This window comes from Xenopus laevis, chromosome 6S (assembly GCF_017654675.1).
Source record: "Xenopus laevis strain J_2021 chromosome 6S, Xenopus_laevis_v10.1, whole genome shotgun sequence".
Lineage (NCBI taxonomy): Eukaryota > Metazoa > Chordata > Amphibia > Anura > Pipidae > Xenopus > Xenopus laevis.
In genome coordinates, this window is record NC_054382.1 from 39,058,602 (window position 1) to 39,074,281 (window position 15,680).

The window sequence follows — 15,680 nt, forward strand, 5'->3', positions numbered from 1 at the left end:
GTCGGATACAAACGCTGCAAGCTGCGTCTGCATCCAACAGTCGTATTGCATCGGATCACCGCTGCGACACTATCCAACGTTATATTTATTTACCTTGTTCCTGACTCATCCGACTTGACACGTGCGTTTAGTCGCCCATCGTCAGATCGCATCAATGTCGGTCGTGTAGTATTAGCCTAAGGGCTCTTACTCACTGGCGTTCTGACCTGCGCTCCCCTGCGTTCTGTTTTTTGGCGTTCAGCCGCAGGGGAGTGCAGGAATAGACGCATGTCATTATTTCAAATGGGGCTGTACCCACTCAGGCGCGTGTAGGCGCCGAACGCAGGAAAAATGCAGCATGTTGCGTCTCAACCTGCGTTCGGCGCCTACACGCGCCTGAGTGAGTACAGCCCCATTTGAAATAATGACATGCGTCTATTCCTGCGCTCCCCTGCGGCTGAACGCCAAAAAACGGAGTGCAGGTCAGAACGCCAGTGAGTAAGAGCCCTTAGAGATGAACCACACTTGTGGGCCAATTTAAGATTGCTCATGCCTTTCAGCAATCTTTAAGGAAACCCACATGGGTTTACTAATCACCTGAATGTTGCCACAGCAACAAAGAAAAAACCTTCACACTATTTTTACCCTTATTTGCCTTAGGCTCTCATTTTGGTAACATTTCTACTAAAACATAATGTAATGAGTGAGTGCAGTTTGTGTTTGCACAGTTTGAAGTTCGAGTCCACTTTATTAACTTGTCCTTTAAACTTTGAACTGTGAAACCCAGACAGCACGGGTGTCTGCATAATCCAGAATCTCAGGGGACACAAACCCATACATACATTAGTTACATACATTACATACAGTAAATACATACATTAGTGATACATTCCATACAGCTCAAAACTAAATAACGTCTACATACATACAGACAAATGTTTAAATAAAATTGGGTTTAGATTTTAGTTTGAAAATTTGATGGAATTGATTTTATAATCCATTCCGATGATACAAGACAAACCATCCTCCTAGTGCTGCATAGATTTTCCACTCAAATGACATGATTGTCTGAGCTCGTATTGTAACAGTAATTAAACACTGACCGATAATGCCGGCAATTGAAAGGACAATAGACCCACTAATGAATAATTCATGTGTAAATAAAACTCAAAGTTTATTACCATCTACATGTGCAGCCCGATACCATCTGTATGCGTATATCACAAAGAGCTTGCACAGAACACAAGGGAGGCATGTATCAAGTGCAGTGTACCCTGAATCTCCTGTATACATTACCCTATTTAGGGAGGTAGATTTCACACAGAAAGAAGGTGCAGAACATTTGTAATCAATCAGAAATGCTCCTAGAACTGGAAGAACAATACAGAAAATGCCATGAAGATTATTAGCTCATACAGACTTTATAAAGACACAAAAAGTGTTAAATCATATATATATCTTTCCATAATTTGGATCTGCGTACGTTAAGTCTACTAAAAATCATTTAAATATTAATTAAGCTCAATAGGATTGTTTTGCCTGCAATAAGGATTAGTTGGATTAAGTACAAGGTACAGTTTTTTTATTACAGAGAAAAAGGAAATCATTTTTGAACATTTAAATTATTTAATAAAAATGGAGTCTGTGGGAGACAGCTCTTCCGTAATTCAAAGCTTTCTGGATTTTCGGATAACGGATCCCATACCTCTATTAACTGTTAGGGTTACCTCTCTCAGGTTCAATCTGTGGCCATAACAAAATAAAATGAAAGGGGTTGGTCATCTTTGAATACGTTTAGTATGATGTAGAGAGGGATATTCTGAGACAATTTGCAATTGGTTTTAATTTTTTATTATTTGTGGTTTTTGAGCTATTTAGCTTTTTATTCAGCGGCTCTCCAGTTTGCAATTTCAGCAGTCTGGTTGCTATGGTTCATATTATCCTAGTAACCATGCACTGATTTGAATAAGAGACTGGAATATGAATAGGAGAGGCCTGAATAGAAAGATGAGTAACAAAAAATAGCAATAACAATCAATTTGTAGCCTTACAGAGCATTTGTTCTTAGATGGGGACAGTGACCTAATTTGAAAGCTGGAAAGAGTCAGAAGAAGAAGGCAAATAGTTTAAAAACTATAAAAAGAAAAAATGAAGGCCAATTGAAAAGTTGCTTAGAATTAGAAATTCTATAACATACTAAAAATTAACTTAAAGGTGAACTACCCCTTTAAATAATCAGCCTGCAAATTATTAATTTGACATTAAGCATTGTTACTTTAGCATTTGCTGGAAAGTGTTATGCAGATAACAGTATGAAAGGCTATGCCTTATTTGACCGCCTTCTGGACAATGGTTTTCTGGAACTTAGATCCGGTACCTATAATGTCTAAAACAGCATGTGATGTGCCTGTGATAAATGCCATAATATTGCCAACGATTTGAACGATTCACAAATATTATAGATAAGAAAAGTACAAAGTCTGTGATTAATTACCATTAATGCTACTGCCATCATCTAGCTAGTAGAAGGCTTGACTTGTTTAAAGGAGTGGTATATTTGAGTCACGTCTTAGGGGCACATTTACTATGGGTCAAATATCGAGGGTTAATTAACCCTCAATATTCGACCATCGGAGTTAAATCCTTCTACTTCGAATATCGAAGTCGAAGGATTTACCACAATTCGTTCGTTCAAACGTTCAAAGGAAAAATTGTTCCATCGAACGATTAAATCTTTCAAATCGAACAATTCGAAGGATTTTTATTCATCGATCGAACGATTTTCCTTCGATAACAAATTGCTAGGAAAGCCTATGGTCACCTTCCCCATTGGCTAACATTGGTGCTCGGTAGGTTTTAGGTGGCAAAGTAGGTGGTCGAAGTTTTTTTTAAAGAGACAGTACTTCGACTATCGAATGGTTGAATAGTCCAAAGATTTTTAGTTCCAATCGTTCGATTCGAAGTCGTAGTCGAAGGTCGAAGTAGCCAAAAAAAAACCTTTGAAATTCGAAGTTTTTTCCTTCTAATCCTTCATTCGAGCTAAGTAAATGTGCCCCTACGTATGCTATAGAATGTCCTAGAAGCCACTTTACAAAAGCAGTGTTAAAGAGATACTGACATCAGAAAATAACCTTTTTTATTATCTATCAAAACATTGTCTTTGAATGCTATTTATAATTTTTACTACCCTGTTCCTGTATGAGGGGGCTGCCATATTTGTGCAGCAGGAGTCCATTAGCATTAGAAACTCTGACATGTTAACCAGTTAGGTTGGCAAAACAATCAGGTTTAGGAACTTCAAGTGACAATTACTTACAAAAGCAGAACTATCAGCCAAAAACGATCAACATGAACTATAAGTAACTTGTAATGAAGATTAATATTTTGAAAAGAAAATTGTTAGTGTCCGTATCACTTTAAGGTAAATTTGATTTTATATTGGCATAAGACACCAGAAATTCATCAAATGCTCATCTTTGCACCAACTTATTTCCTGTTTATAGAACCTTATGCGAAAATTAACTTCTAAATGTGGCTCAAGCACAAAAGAATGCAACATGTGGCATCTGAAAAAATGCAAAAAACTAAACACACATGATACAGGCAGAATATAAAGGAATCAACTAGTGAATATCTTCAGGTGCCCTCATGCAAAAAAAAAAAGCCTGTGTGTAAGAGCAACGGAATGAAATTGTGAAGATTGCCACTTTTTATGAATTGGGAGCATTTAAGAATGTAAAAAAAGCTGAGGGTTATTGGTGTCATTTTTTGCATTATTAATTCCATTTTGGTGGCATTAATAATGTTACATTGAGAAAGATGTTATAAAATTGATGGAAACACCTATGGACATATTTACTAAAACTCAACTTTTTCTCCAAATTTGACCAAAGTCCCAAACTCAAATGCCCTTAATTTACCAATAATTGTTCTCGATAAAATCTGCTCAATTAAAAGTTGTGATGAAATCAAGTGTAAAATCGGATCGTGTCACTTTTTCAAATTTTCGCTGTGAAAACTCAAATTTATGGAATTGTCGCCCGAAAAATTCAAATGTATATGATTATCGAATGAAAACCAGCGCAAGCAGCCTATTGAGAAGGTAAAAAAGCAGGTGCCTATTAAAGTGGACCTGTCAACCAGACACAAAAATCTGTATAAAAAAAGTCCTTTTCTAATTAAACATGAAATCCAAATTCTATTTTTTATTTAAGCATTCATAGCTGTTGTAAGCTCTTTTAATAATCTCAGCTGTCAATCAAATATTGTCTGCCACTCCTCTATGCCCGTGGCATAGAGGCGGGGCACACAATTACTTTCACTTTCCATTCAGCACTTCCTAGATGTCACTGCTCTCCACACATTCCCCCAGTTCTCTTCACCATTTAACTGTGTAGCCAGGGCATGGGGATGGACATCGGGCCCCCCATTCTGGTGCACAAACAAAATTCTGAGATGATGCAAGGCTTGTCTTAATAACAGTGTCCACAAAATGGCTGCCGTCTTCTTGCTATAATTATGAATTCCCAGACTGAAGGAAACAAGATTCAAATAATTTATATAGTGTAATTAAAGTTCATTTTCCTTGACTAATCTGATAAAATAGGATTTTGAATAATATATTTTAGGTGACGGGTCCCCTTTAAGGGACCATCTGCCATTGACTTCTACATGATTTCGAGTAATTTCAGTTTGGATTTTTAGCAGCTTCAGAGCATAATAAAAATTTGTGGGGTTTTTTTCCCTCTTAAAATTCAGATTTATAAGTTTATTGTTGCCTATTCCTTACCGTTCTCTCAAAGGGGCAAATTTACCTAAGGGCGAAGTGGCCGTCGCTAGCGAAAATTCGTCAAAATGGCAATTCACAGGCACATTACCAATTTATTCGATAACGAAACAACTCAGTGCTAACAAAATTTCTTGCCCTTTAGCCAGGCAAATTTTCGCTCAGTCGAATGGTCGTTACACTGCAAATTCATCAAAGTGTGAAGTTTCCACTACGTTGCCATTTTCGCCAGAGTCTGCTTCGCCAGGTTATACCTGGCGAATTGATAAAATGAAGCTACATCCTCCTCAATCTTATGTCAGTGACATCATTTCCTGTATGCTGAAAAGTCATAAAAGACAAAACGCTGGCATTTTTTTTATATCTCAAAAGGGGGATTATGTTTGAAAGTTATAACTGTTAAAATATTTTTTATGTTTTTAACCATTTGAAGCTCATGCCACATTTGTTGTAGGGTGGGCTAATTTCTAGGGTATTCGAGGATCCTTTGTCTTTATTTTGCTTCCTTTTAATAATAAGTGGCCACTTCAAAAATTTCACCAACATCATAATAAAGACATATATATGACCTATATGTACCCACCCTATTTAAATTGACCTAAGCGTAAGTGTGTCAACAAAGTTTCACTAGGAAGAAAATTGGCTCAGAAATGCTCACGCTGGCGAAACTTCGCTATCGTTCATCTGCAGAGACGCAACTTCGCATCTTGATAAATAAGCGTATAAACAATGTCTGACGAAGTTGCACAAAGTGTGCCGGAGCCTTCTGAGGCGAGAATTAGCCCTTTAGTAAATTTGCCCCAAAATCTTTTTGATGGCTATTGCCATTAAGATCAGACTTTGTCAGTATAACTTTATATTTAATTGCAGAAACTTGGAGACTCTGCTTTGTGTTCCAGGCTCAAGGTGATTAATGGATGCATTCTGCAGAGTTGCCTGGAACCAGTAGTGCCCTGCAGCCAATTTTAATTGTAAACTCCTTTTATTGAAGGGGGCTACAGCTAATACATGTTTTTAGTAGTTAAATTGTATAACTACATCACTATTTTTTTCACTTCTGATTTCTTGTGTTTAAAAGACATATACTTTATTTGTTCAGGGTTTTCTTACATTTTAATTACCCCTTTACCCCCACAACCCTGAGAGAACTTACTATCCATTTTCTCCGGTAATGTCTTTGCGAATATACTCTCTGCAGTCTGAACACTGCAAAAGCTGTGTAGGTGGTTTTAATTATTCATTACTCGGTTTGTTCTTTATAGCATTCCCAGCTGTGTTTTATTATTCAAAGGTTAATGCAAACGGAGTATATTAACTATTACACTTCCTGAGAGCTGGAAGTTCCTGGAACACAACTCGGCTGTATCCGCAGCTTGGCATGTTGGGTGAAGACAGACAGAAAAACCAAATTTCCATTGTTGCATATTTTAGGGATGCACCGAATCCACTATTTTGGATTCAGCCGAACCCCCGAATCCTTAGTAAAAGATTCGGCTGAATACCGAACCGAACCCTAATTTGCTTATGCAAATTAGGGGTGGGAAGGGGTAAATATTTTTTACTTCCTTGTTTTGTGACAAAAAAATTCACATGATTTCCCTTCCTGTGTCTAATATGCAAATTAGGAATCTGATTCGGTTCGGCTGGGCAGATGGATTCGGCCGAATCCGAATCCTGCTGAAAAAGGCTGAATCCTGGATTCGGTGCATCCCTAGCATATTTCATTGCTGTTTAGTAACTTTTTTTGTAATAACATAATGTAAAAATATACACGGTTGGGGTTGGGGTTGTAGTACATCCTCTGCGGACTTCATATTAGCACTAGAACACATGATTCAATTTTCCCATAAATGCCTCCTAAAATGTAATTCTCTATAGCTGTACATAAAGCAGAATCCCTAAGGGCTCTTACAGATGACCGTTTTTAGCTGCGCTCCCCTGCATTCCGGTTTCATGTGTTCAGCCGCAGTGAAGCTCAGGAGTAGACGCACTGAATTTTTTTCAATGTACTCACACAGACGCATGTAAGCGCCAAAAGCAGGTTGGGACGCAGAATGTTGCGCTTACATGCGTCTGTGTGAGTACAGCCACATTGAAAATATTTCAGTGCATCTACTCCTTCGGCTGAACGCAAGAAACCGGAATGCAGGGGAGCACAGCTAAAAACGCTTGTCTGTAAGAGCCCTAATGGTTTTAGAATAAACTGCTGCCTTCTTCAGTCTAAAGAGCATGCCTCACCTTAGGCTGGCACTATGGAAGCTCCCAAATTCATAACATAAAACTTGTTATGATGCTTTACACCATTATGTATGTCAGATGCTTTATACCATTATTTGCTAAAATTCTACCAAGTCCATCTATCTAAATATTACATGATTAACACTAGAAGAAAAAAGCCAATAAACATACAAATTGCTGTAAGTCTCTTCTTATAGATTTATATGAAGAGGAGACATGGTAGTTACACACTTTCCGATTGCAGTAAAATAAATATCCCTTTTCAGTTCTGTAACTTTGTGAGAATTGTCCTCAGTTTAGTTGGTGCAGCACACAAAAGAACACATGGTTAGTAGCAGGTGTAAAGTGCAAAGATCCTTGTCGTGGCCAAACACTAATCAGAAACGGCACCTAGGGTTGCCACCTGCCCAGTATTTAACAGGCCTGGCTGGTAAACAGAATGTCTGATGCCAATGTTGCTAATAGGAAAGGAAGATGAAATAAAAGGAAGGCCAGTATTTTTTTAAACAAGGTGACAACCTAAGCAAAATAGGGCCACAGGCTATGGAAAAAAACAGAACCTAGCGCAATATTATAGTGCAGTCACCAGTGTGTTACAACACAAATCTGTGTGTGTCTTGAACCATAGAAAGTGTATGCACAGTCTATGAGTTCTTGTGCTGAAGAAGTTGTCTTCAGCGAAACGCGTTAATATCACTTCCGGTTGCAGCAGTGAGTGGATGCACAGGTGGAACACGCAGGAGAGGGAGACGCCGGCAAAATCCATCTCTTTGTATTGCAAAGGTTCACCTCCACGATCTGCACCATGACACTTGAGAAAGTGATTTTTGATATGCGCTCAGAAATGTTACTTATAAAAAGAAATACCCTGGAATTGATAGTAAGTTGCTAATCATACCAGAGAGTGGGGAAGTTTTATTGTTTAAAGAAAAAAGCACCATGTGAAAAAAGCACTTCAAACACTTTGTTTTATTAATTATAATTTTATTCTGGAGATAGCACTTTGTAAAAATCACTAAAGCACTTTAGAATGCACTTGCAAAATCTGTGCATAGACTTTCTATGGTTCAAAACACACACATATTTGTGTTGTAACGCTGGTGACTGCATTGAATGTTAACAATGTTGCGCTAGGTTGTTTTTTTGTCTTTTTTCCATACCCTGTGAAAAAGATCAGCAAAGGAAAATATTCTGAGGGTTTACTTTTCCTTTCATCTCGCAAATTTTGTTTGTTTTGCCGTTTTAAAGGTGGCAACCTAAATGGTATCTGAATTAATGTCAGTGTGTGGTTTGCCAATTTGTGCTGCACATGGAGAGCAATGCCATGCACTGTTGTCATTAATATATTGTTTATTGTTAGGTGAGAGGCTTGCAAGGCTTGTTATTATTTCCATTCACTAAAATATCTAAATTCTGTAGGTTGTCAATAATAGAGCAAATGTCTAAGCAAAATATCAGTGTCAGACTGTCAGTTATGCTCACACACAGATGACATTAAGCTAAGTAAGAGGCAGATTACGGTTTTTGCTGTTTAACCCACAGTAGTCATTTATTTACTAGATTGTGTCCCATAACATTTTTAAAAAAGTACTTAGGGAGACATTTCTCTTTATTCAATGCAGGACTAATGGTTATATAGTGAATAAAGTACCCCCTCTTGTAAAATATAAGGATATTATAAGTTACCGAGGAGTTTCATGACCATATAAAAACACGAGGCCGAAGGCCGAGTGTTTTTATACAGGTCATGGAACTCCAAGGTAACTTATAATATCCTCATATTTTACAACTGGGGGTACTTTATTAATTATAATACACAAATTTTAGTGAGTCATGTGACAGAAATTACATCACTACTCACCATTTATAACTGATGACATCACTACTCACCGTTTATAAGGATATAATTTACAAGATATTCATGGCTTTTGTGTATTATATAAAAATTAAGTAATCATGAAACTGCTATTTACAGAATGGGAATAATAATCTTTTAAAATGATTGTTTTTTGGGTTGTTTATTTGGCCTTGACATTATAGCAAGTATAGACCCATGTTCTCTATTGGTGACAAGTGTCATCTTCAGCCAAATAAACAGCCTGCCTAACTTTGGTAGTGTTCCATTGCCTCCAGGCACTTACTGCTGAGTATCCTTGTGCCCAATCATATCCAAGAATCTTTTTTCAAGGATACCAGTGCTGTGATACAAACAGATGTTTTTATATCCAAAAAACGTGTCAACATTGTTACCTGGCAACCTTTGTCCAGTCCCACTCCATGCAGTATCATTATTGTGAACATAATGTGAACATAATACATTATTGTGTCACCTCTCTGAAGAGTTACAATGTGCCATTGTAAATGGATTAGTGGAAGAGTTTATACTTCCCACACCAGTCAGTTGAAATGAAGAAGCTGCTCGGATGAGTAGTGAAACGTCTTCAATGATTACTCAGCAAGTCCAGTTGTTTTAGAATTACTTTATATTAGATATACCATGACCTGGATGAATGAAAATCTTCAAAGTCATAAAATGCAAGTGATGTTTAAAGCAGATAAATAACATTCAATCTATAACCCCCCCTCATTCCAAAGGGCCCCATAAATACCTCCCATTTTTAGAGGGACAGTTCTTCTTTTGACAGCTCAACCCGCAGTCCATCATTTGTACTGGAAAGTCCCGTTTTTCTCTGCACTGAACAGCCAGAAAAAGAAACAAAGTTTCTAACTTAATTGGCTTTTGGCAGAGAGCCCAGAACAGCCACAGCTGCAGATAAGATACTTTTGTAACAATTTCAATATAAGCAAATAAGTAATTGTAACAATATAAGATACCAGGTCAATTGGGAAAAGTTAGACTCACAGCTTAAAGGGCAATTCACCTTCATTAGCAAAACGGTAATAACTGAAAATAAACCAAACTTTCATAACCTGGCAAATTTAGTAAAATGAACATAGTAATTAGGGGGTGTGGCCACAAAATGGGTGTGGTCTAAAAATTGACACGATACGCACGCCAACATTTTTGTCCCTTTTTTATGTCCAAAAGTTTGGGAGGTCTGCCCCTATTGTTCACTTATCGTTTTGACCCACTAAAGATGGGGGCCCCAACCACCGGGCCCGAATTTGATGCGGTGCGCGCAGTTGACCCCCCTTCCCCGGTCCTTGCAAAAAAATTAGGGCTTTACACTGGTCCCTGGGGCAAAAAAGGTTGGGGACCGCTGCACTAAAGCATTACTGGTACAATGAGTACAGCTCATTGGACATCTTTTCTACAGTTTAATTGGTAACCCATTGAATGTATTGGCCCCTTTAGATACCACTCCCAACATCACTAGTAGAGGTAGAGGTGGATGGGCTCACACTGAAGTGGGCTCTGGGCTTTGTCATAGTGCATTCATGTATATCCATATATATATATATATATATATATATATATATATATATATATATATATATATATATATATATATATATATATATATATCCTTATATGCTTTATGTCGCCAAATATGGTTAATGCCACAAGATCATCTTTGCTACATATCTGTGTACTTTATGCACGGACACCCAGGTATCGCACTGTGGGGATACATATGTATAACTACGGTATATATAAATCTGTGTGGTTTGGCCATTATTACATACACCCTAAACTATACATGGCATATACTGTACATTTCAAAAAATGTATGTTGTAAATATGCTTTCATATATTTTTTTATTGCCTAGTTTGCTAGACATACAGCTGCCACATACATACAGTTTCTTTATACAGGTGTCAGTACACTGTATACTGTTTTGTGAATTATTATAAAATCCCTGATGTGCATGTTAGATATATTTGTATCTAGTTTACTACTGAAAATTGATTAGCATGAAGGGGATGAAATGAATAGACATGAGCAATAATTACAGTCTGTTTTAATTAGGTAGCAATAAATCATTCTCTAGCAGTATAGACATAGAGGTACCACATGGCTGCTACTCGTGGAGTCATAGGAGATCAATTTATAATTATAAAAAAAAAGTCAGTGGGATTTTTGTAAACATAATTCCTCAAAGCCATCACACCAGGCATTCTGAAAGCCTTTAGTTAGACATCTGAAATATATTGTCTTGCATTATGCAGTTACTATATAATTCTACTTTATTTACAAAATGATTAACATTTTATGGAGTATATTCATCTAATTTATTTATCTCTTGCAGTGCCGGACCCAAAGGAGATAACATTTATGAATGGAGATCAACTATACTAGGGCCTCCAGGATCGGTTTATGAGGGAGGGGTGTTCTTCCTTGATATAACATTTTCGCCAGATTACCCCTTCAAGCCACCAAAGGTTTGTAATGATATGTAAAGAAAGAAATGATACTGTATGTAATGTATATGTAAAGAAAAGATGGAATGTGTATTGTATGCCTGCTACATTTCTGTCTACTGATTCAACCCCTACATAAGTGCAAATATGGGACTTTTTTAAATAAAGATTATTAATATGCATAAAAAATGTCATGCTTAAATAGTATATAACACTTTATAGCATTGTAAAGTGGTGTTGTACTTTACTCTGCTATTTATAAGCGTAAAGCTTCAGGAAAAATACCAGCTATCCTTTTTTTTTTTTGTCCAAACTGGAAAATTACTTTTCTTTGTGGACTGTACTGACAAAGTACTCTTTATAAGATTCCTGAGCCTGCGGCATTGAATATAACAATTACAACTTGTATGTGTTCGAGCACTACTATTACACGCTATCATATCATGGTTTGATCCATGCTGTAAAATGCTAAATTGCATGTTCTCCTCAGTACCTTGCAGCGTTGCGCAAATTCACTATCACTACTTTTCTACTCGAAAGGTCAAAAAGAGGTTTTAATGTTTGCAAAGGAAATCTAGTTACCACTCTCCAATCAAAAGAGACCTTAGCATCTGAGAGGCAACTGGAAATGAAAGCTGCAAAATATGTTGGATATAAATAAATGCATAAAAACAAAGCGGAAAAAGTGCTGTATAGTCAAATAAAATGCACATACATACAAGTCCACCATAAGAAACTTTGGGACCCTATACCTGATTTTATATGTAGCCCCCCATGGACACAAGTGTGCATTACTAAAAGTTTTGGAATGCCCCTTGTGTTTGCTACACAGATGACCAACTAGCAGGTAGGTTTTGCTGGGTTGAACTTTTTGGACGTATATTTTTTCAACCACGGATACTCTGATATAAACAAATAATTTTATAGAAAAACAGCCATCATTTATGGCATTTTTTGAGGAAGTTGCAGAAATAACAAATTTTAACACAACATATACACCAATTATGCAATTATACAGATAAAATAAATTTAGTAGTCAGTTACATAAAAATAACTAGCATTTACCAATAGATTTCATTACTGCAAAGGTGAAGCGTGTGATTTTGCATTTCCTGCACATGTTTAGCTAGATCTCATAGCATTGTTAGGGGAGTGTAACTCTCAGCACTTTCTCTACTGGTGCTCCCAGTCTTTAGTATGTACTGATAGACACAGGATCAGCCTGTCAGTGCATGCATGGTACACATTTTGTCAGGAAAATGCATTTTTTTTATATTTTCACATCAAAATCTGCCCAGTTTGTGCAGTAACAGTTGTCCGGCGGTGCCTACACTGAACCGCAGAAGTGCAGGTCAGTAAAGAGATACTCAGAATAAATGCAGTTCTTTATCGTGGGATACTTCACTCCTTAATGCTATTCACTTGGCACTCTAGTGGTGGCTCTGCCTCCAGTGTACAGTCCCTACTACAAAACTTTGGTGTACTATGCTCATTATTTACCTATTTCTATTTAGTACTATCTGTGCTCCTAGAGCATCCACTGCCAGACTTGGGGTTCCTTGTGGTATTTGTTTTGCTGGAGCCTGTGTACCACAGGCACTGGAACACGTCCACTCACAAGCCTGAAAGGCATCAAGGAGGAGCTATTTTGCCTGACCCCAACTCATATACATTTTGGGGTGAGGCAAAAAAGTTCTGACTGGCAGACTTTGGAAATGACTTCTCATGTTGTATACCTGGGAGGCAAGTGACTGGTGATGTGCAGGCCAACCATATACGCATGGGTATCTCACTATGCTGTTTATGGCACTGGAGCAGGTTGAGTTTTTCTGCCTGCCCGTGACCTTACACTGCCGACTTCTGGCTTCTGGTTTTATAGGTGTGTGCCTGCCCTGCCCCTTTTGTAACGCCATCACGAGGCGGGCAGGCGCGGGTCTATAAATAGAGGGCAGAAGTTAGGCAGGTGCGGGTTGAGATTTTCTTGACCCACACATCACAACAAGGTGACATTGGATAAAAGAAACGTTGTGTTTTCAGCTGTGATGATGCCTGTCTAGAGAGGGTATCAGTTCCAAGTGAAAGAAGTTGAAGCATGCACCTATTTATACTATGCAAGTTCTAATTTATTTAGTCCGTTTTTCCAATATAAACAGTGTTGGGGGTCAGAACTGCTATTCATTTATTATCTGGAATGACAGAGGTGAAATGTTGGCCAATGCTTAACACATTCTTCCTAGAATACAACATACTTGGGGGCAAGTATGAATTAGAATGTGAGATTTACCACACCTCCACCCTGGAAACAGTTCTAATGTGACTATTCCCCACCTAAAGCCTGCTTTTAGTTTGTGTAAAAATCAATGGCAGAGGTACGTTCACCCATTTGAAGGTGTTAATTACCTTCCTGACATTCAAGTTTTTTTCGGAGTAAACCCCAAATTGAATTGCATTTGTATTCAATTCGAATATGAAACAAATTTTTCGCATTCAAATGAATGTTAGATGTTTTTTCATAAATAACCTCCCATTCGAGTTGTGAGTCTGACTAAAAATATAAATAGGCAGATACTGTAAGGGGCAGATTTATCAGGTGTCGAATTTCGAAGTTAAAAAACTTTCGAAATTCGATCACCGAATTGGCCAAATTCGATGTATACGTTTTCTTTTTGATTTTATTGGGCATTTTGGGTCGAAGTAAAATCGTTCGAACAATTTAATCAAACGAACGATTTTTTAAAAAAAACTTAAACTTTAAAACCTAGCTAAATTTTGGTTTTAGGAGGTCCCTATAGGCTAACATAGCAATTTGGCAGGTTTAAAGTGGCGAAGTGTCAAAGTCGAACTTTTTTAAAGAGACAGTGCTTCGATTTTCAAATGGTCGAATATTAGAAGTATTTTCAATTCGCGTAGTCGAATTTGGCCTGTTCGATGGTCGAAGTACCCAAAAAATACTTCGCAATTCTACGTTTTTAATTCGAAATTCACATCGACCCTTAGTAAATGTGCCCCTAAGTATATTTCCCATTAATTAAACTTTAATCATGAATATGCATATAATTATGGGTTTATGGTTACAAACTCATAAAGCAACACAAATTTCATTCATTATTAATTTTTCTGCTTTATTATGCAGTAGCACAAAGTAAATTTAATTTCTTAATAAGTTACTCTCGGCATGTAATTACTCAACTATGCAAGTCCAAGGCTGATACTTTGAGACTCTTGATTATATCAGCTAATATGGAATCTGCGGGCGACTGATGTATTACAGATGTCTTCCACATGGACTTGTTAGTCAGCTCTTAGCTATCATAACAAATAAATAAACCAGCACTACCTTGAGAGACATACTGTATATACTTTAGCTATCCCATCTCACCCCCCAGGAGAAAACAGGTGCTTTTTTGTATGAAATCAAGTCACACAAAGCAGTGTAGAACTACAGCCCCCCCCCCCAGTAAAAAATAGTTCCCTCAAATAAATATAAAAATTAACAACATTTTTATTTAAAAAAAATCTGGAATGAGCGTAACAATATTCAATTAAAATATCTTGTTCAACTCTCCATTTTGAAATTTCAGCACTGATTGGGTTGCTAGGGTCTAAATTACCCTAGCAAAGGCAGTGGTTTGAGTCAGAAGTAGAGGAAATATAATTTGAAAACTATACAAAATAAAAAATTGAAAAGTTGCTAAGAATTGACTATTCTATAAAATAATAAAAGTTAACTTAAGAGTCAGGGCACATGCTCAGATTCGGGGAGATTAGTCGCCCGGCGACAAATCTCCTCTTCTTCGGGTCAACTAATCTCCCCGAATTCCCTCCTGCTGTAAATCACCGGTGGGATGACACTTGGAGTGTTTCGTTTTCCGAAGTCGCCCAAAGTTGCCTCACATTAATCTCCCCGAATCTGAGCGTGAAATTTTAGACCATGCCCACTTTGGAAGACACTCCCCTGTAAACCTCTATGCAGTGAATATATATATATAGCTAAGCATCTATTTTAGTTCTTTCTAAGGCACAAATCTTATAATTTCACATAAAACCACTGATGCAGTTTAATTTATAATCCCCATTAAACACTGCATAGATGCAGTGGTAATTCCATCTATAATACCCCTTGGAATTCATAGTGGGATGGCACAGTGGCAATTTCACGTATAATACTTCCAGAATTTATAGCAGCATGGCACAGTGGCAATTTCTCGTATAAATGCCCACAGAATTCATAGCAGGATGGAGCAGTGGCAATTCCATGTATACTATTCCCAGAACTCACAGCAGCATGAAATGAACACAGTAGCAGTTTTACATATAATACTCCTCAGAGCTCAAAACAGGATGACAGTGGCA

At 37.4% G+C, this 15,680-nt stretch overlaps 1 protein-coding gene across 1 annotated transcript in view; it reads left to right on the forward strand.

The window, feature by feature from the left end:
- ube2e2.S (ubiquitin conjugating enzyme E2E 2 S homeolog) overlaps positions 1 to 15,680 on the forward strand; it is a 138,182-nt gene that overhangs the window by 109,532 nt on the left and 12,970 nt on the right. The window contains 1 exon segment of the mRNA NM_001094579.1: positions 11,216 to 11,348. Coding sequence (NP_001088048.1) covers positions 11,216 to 11,348 — 133 coding nt within the window.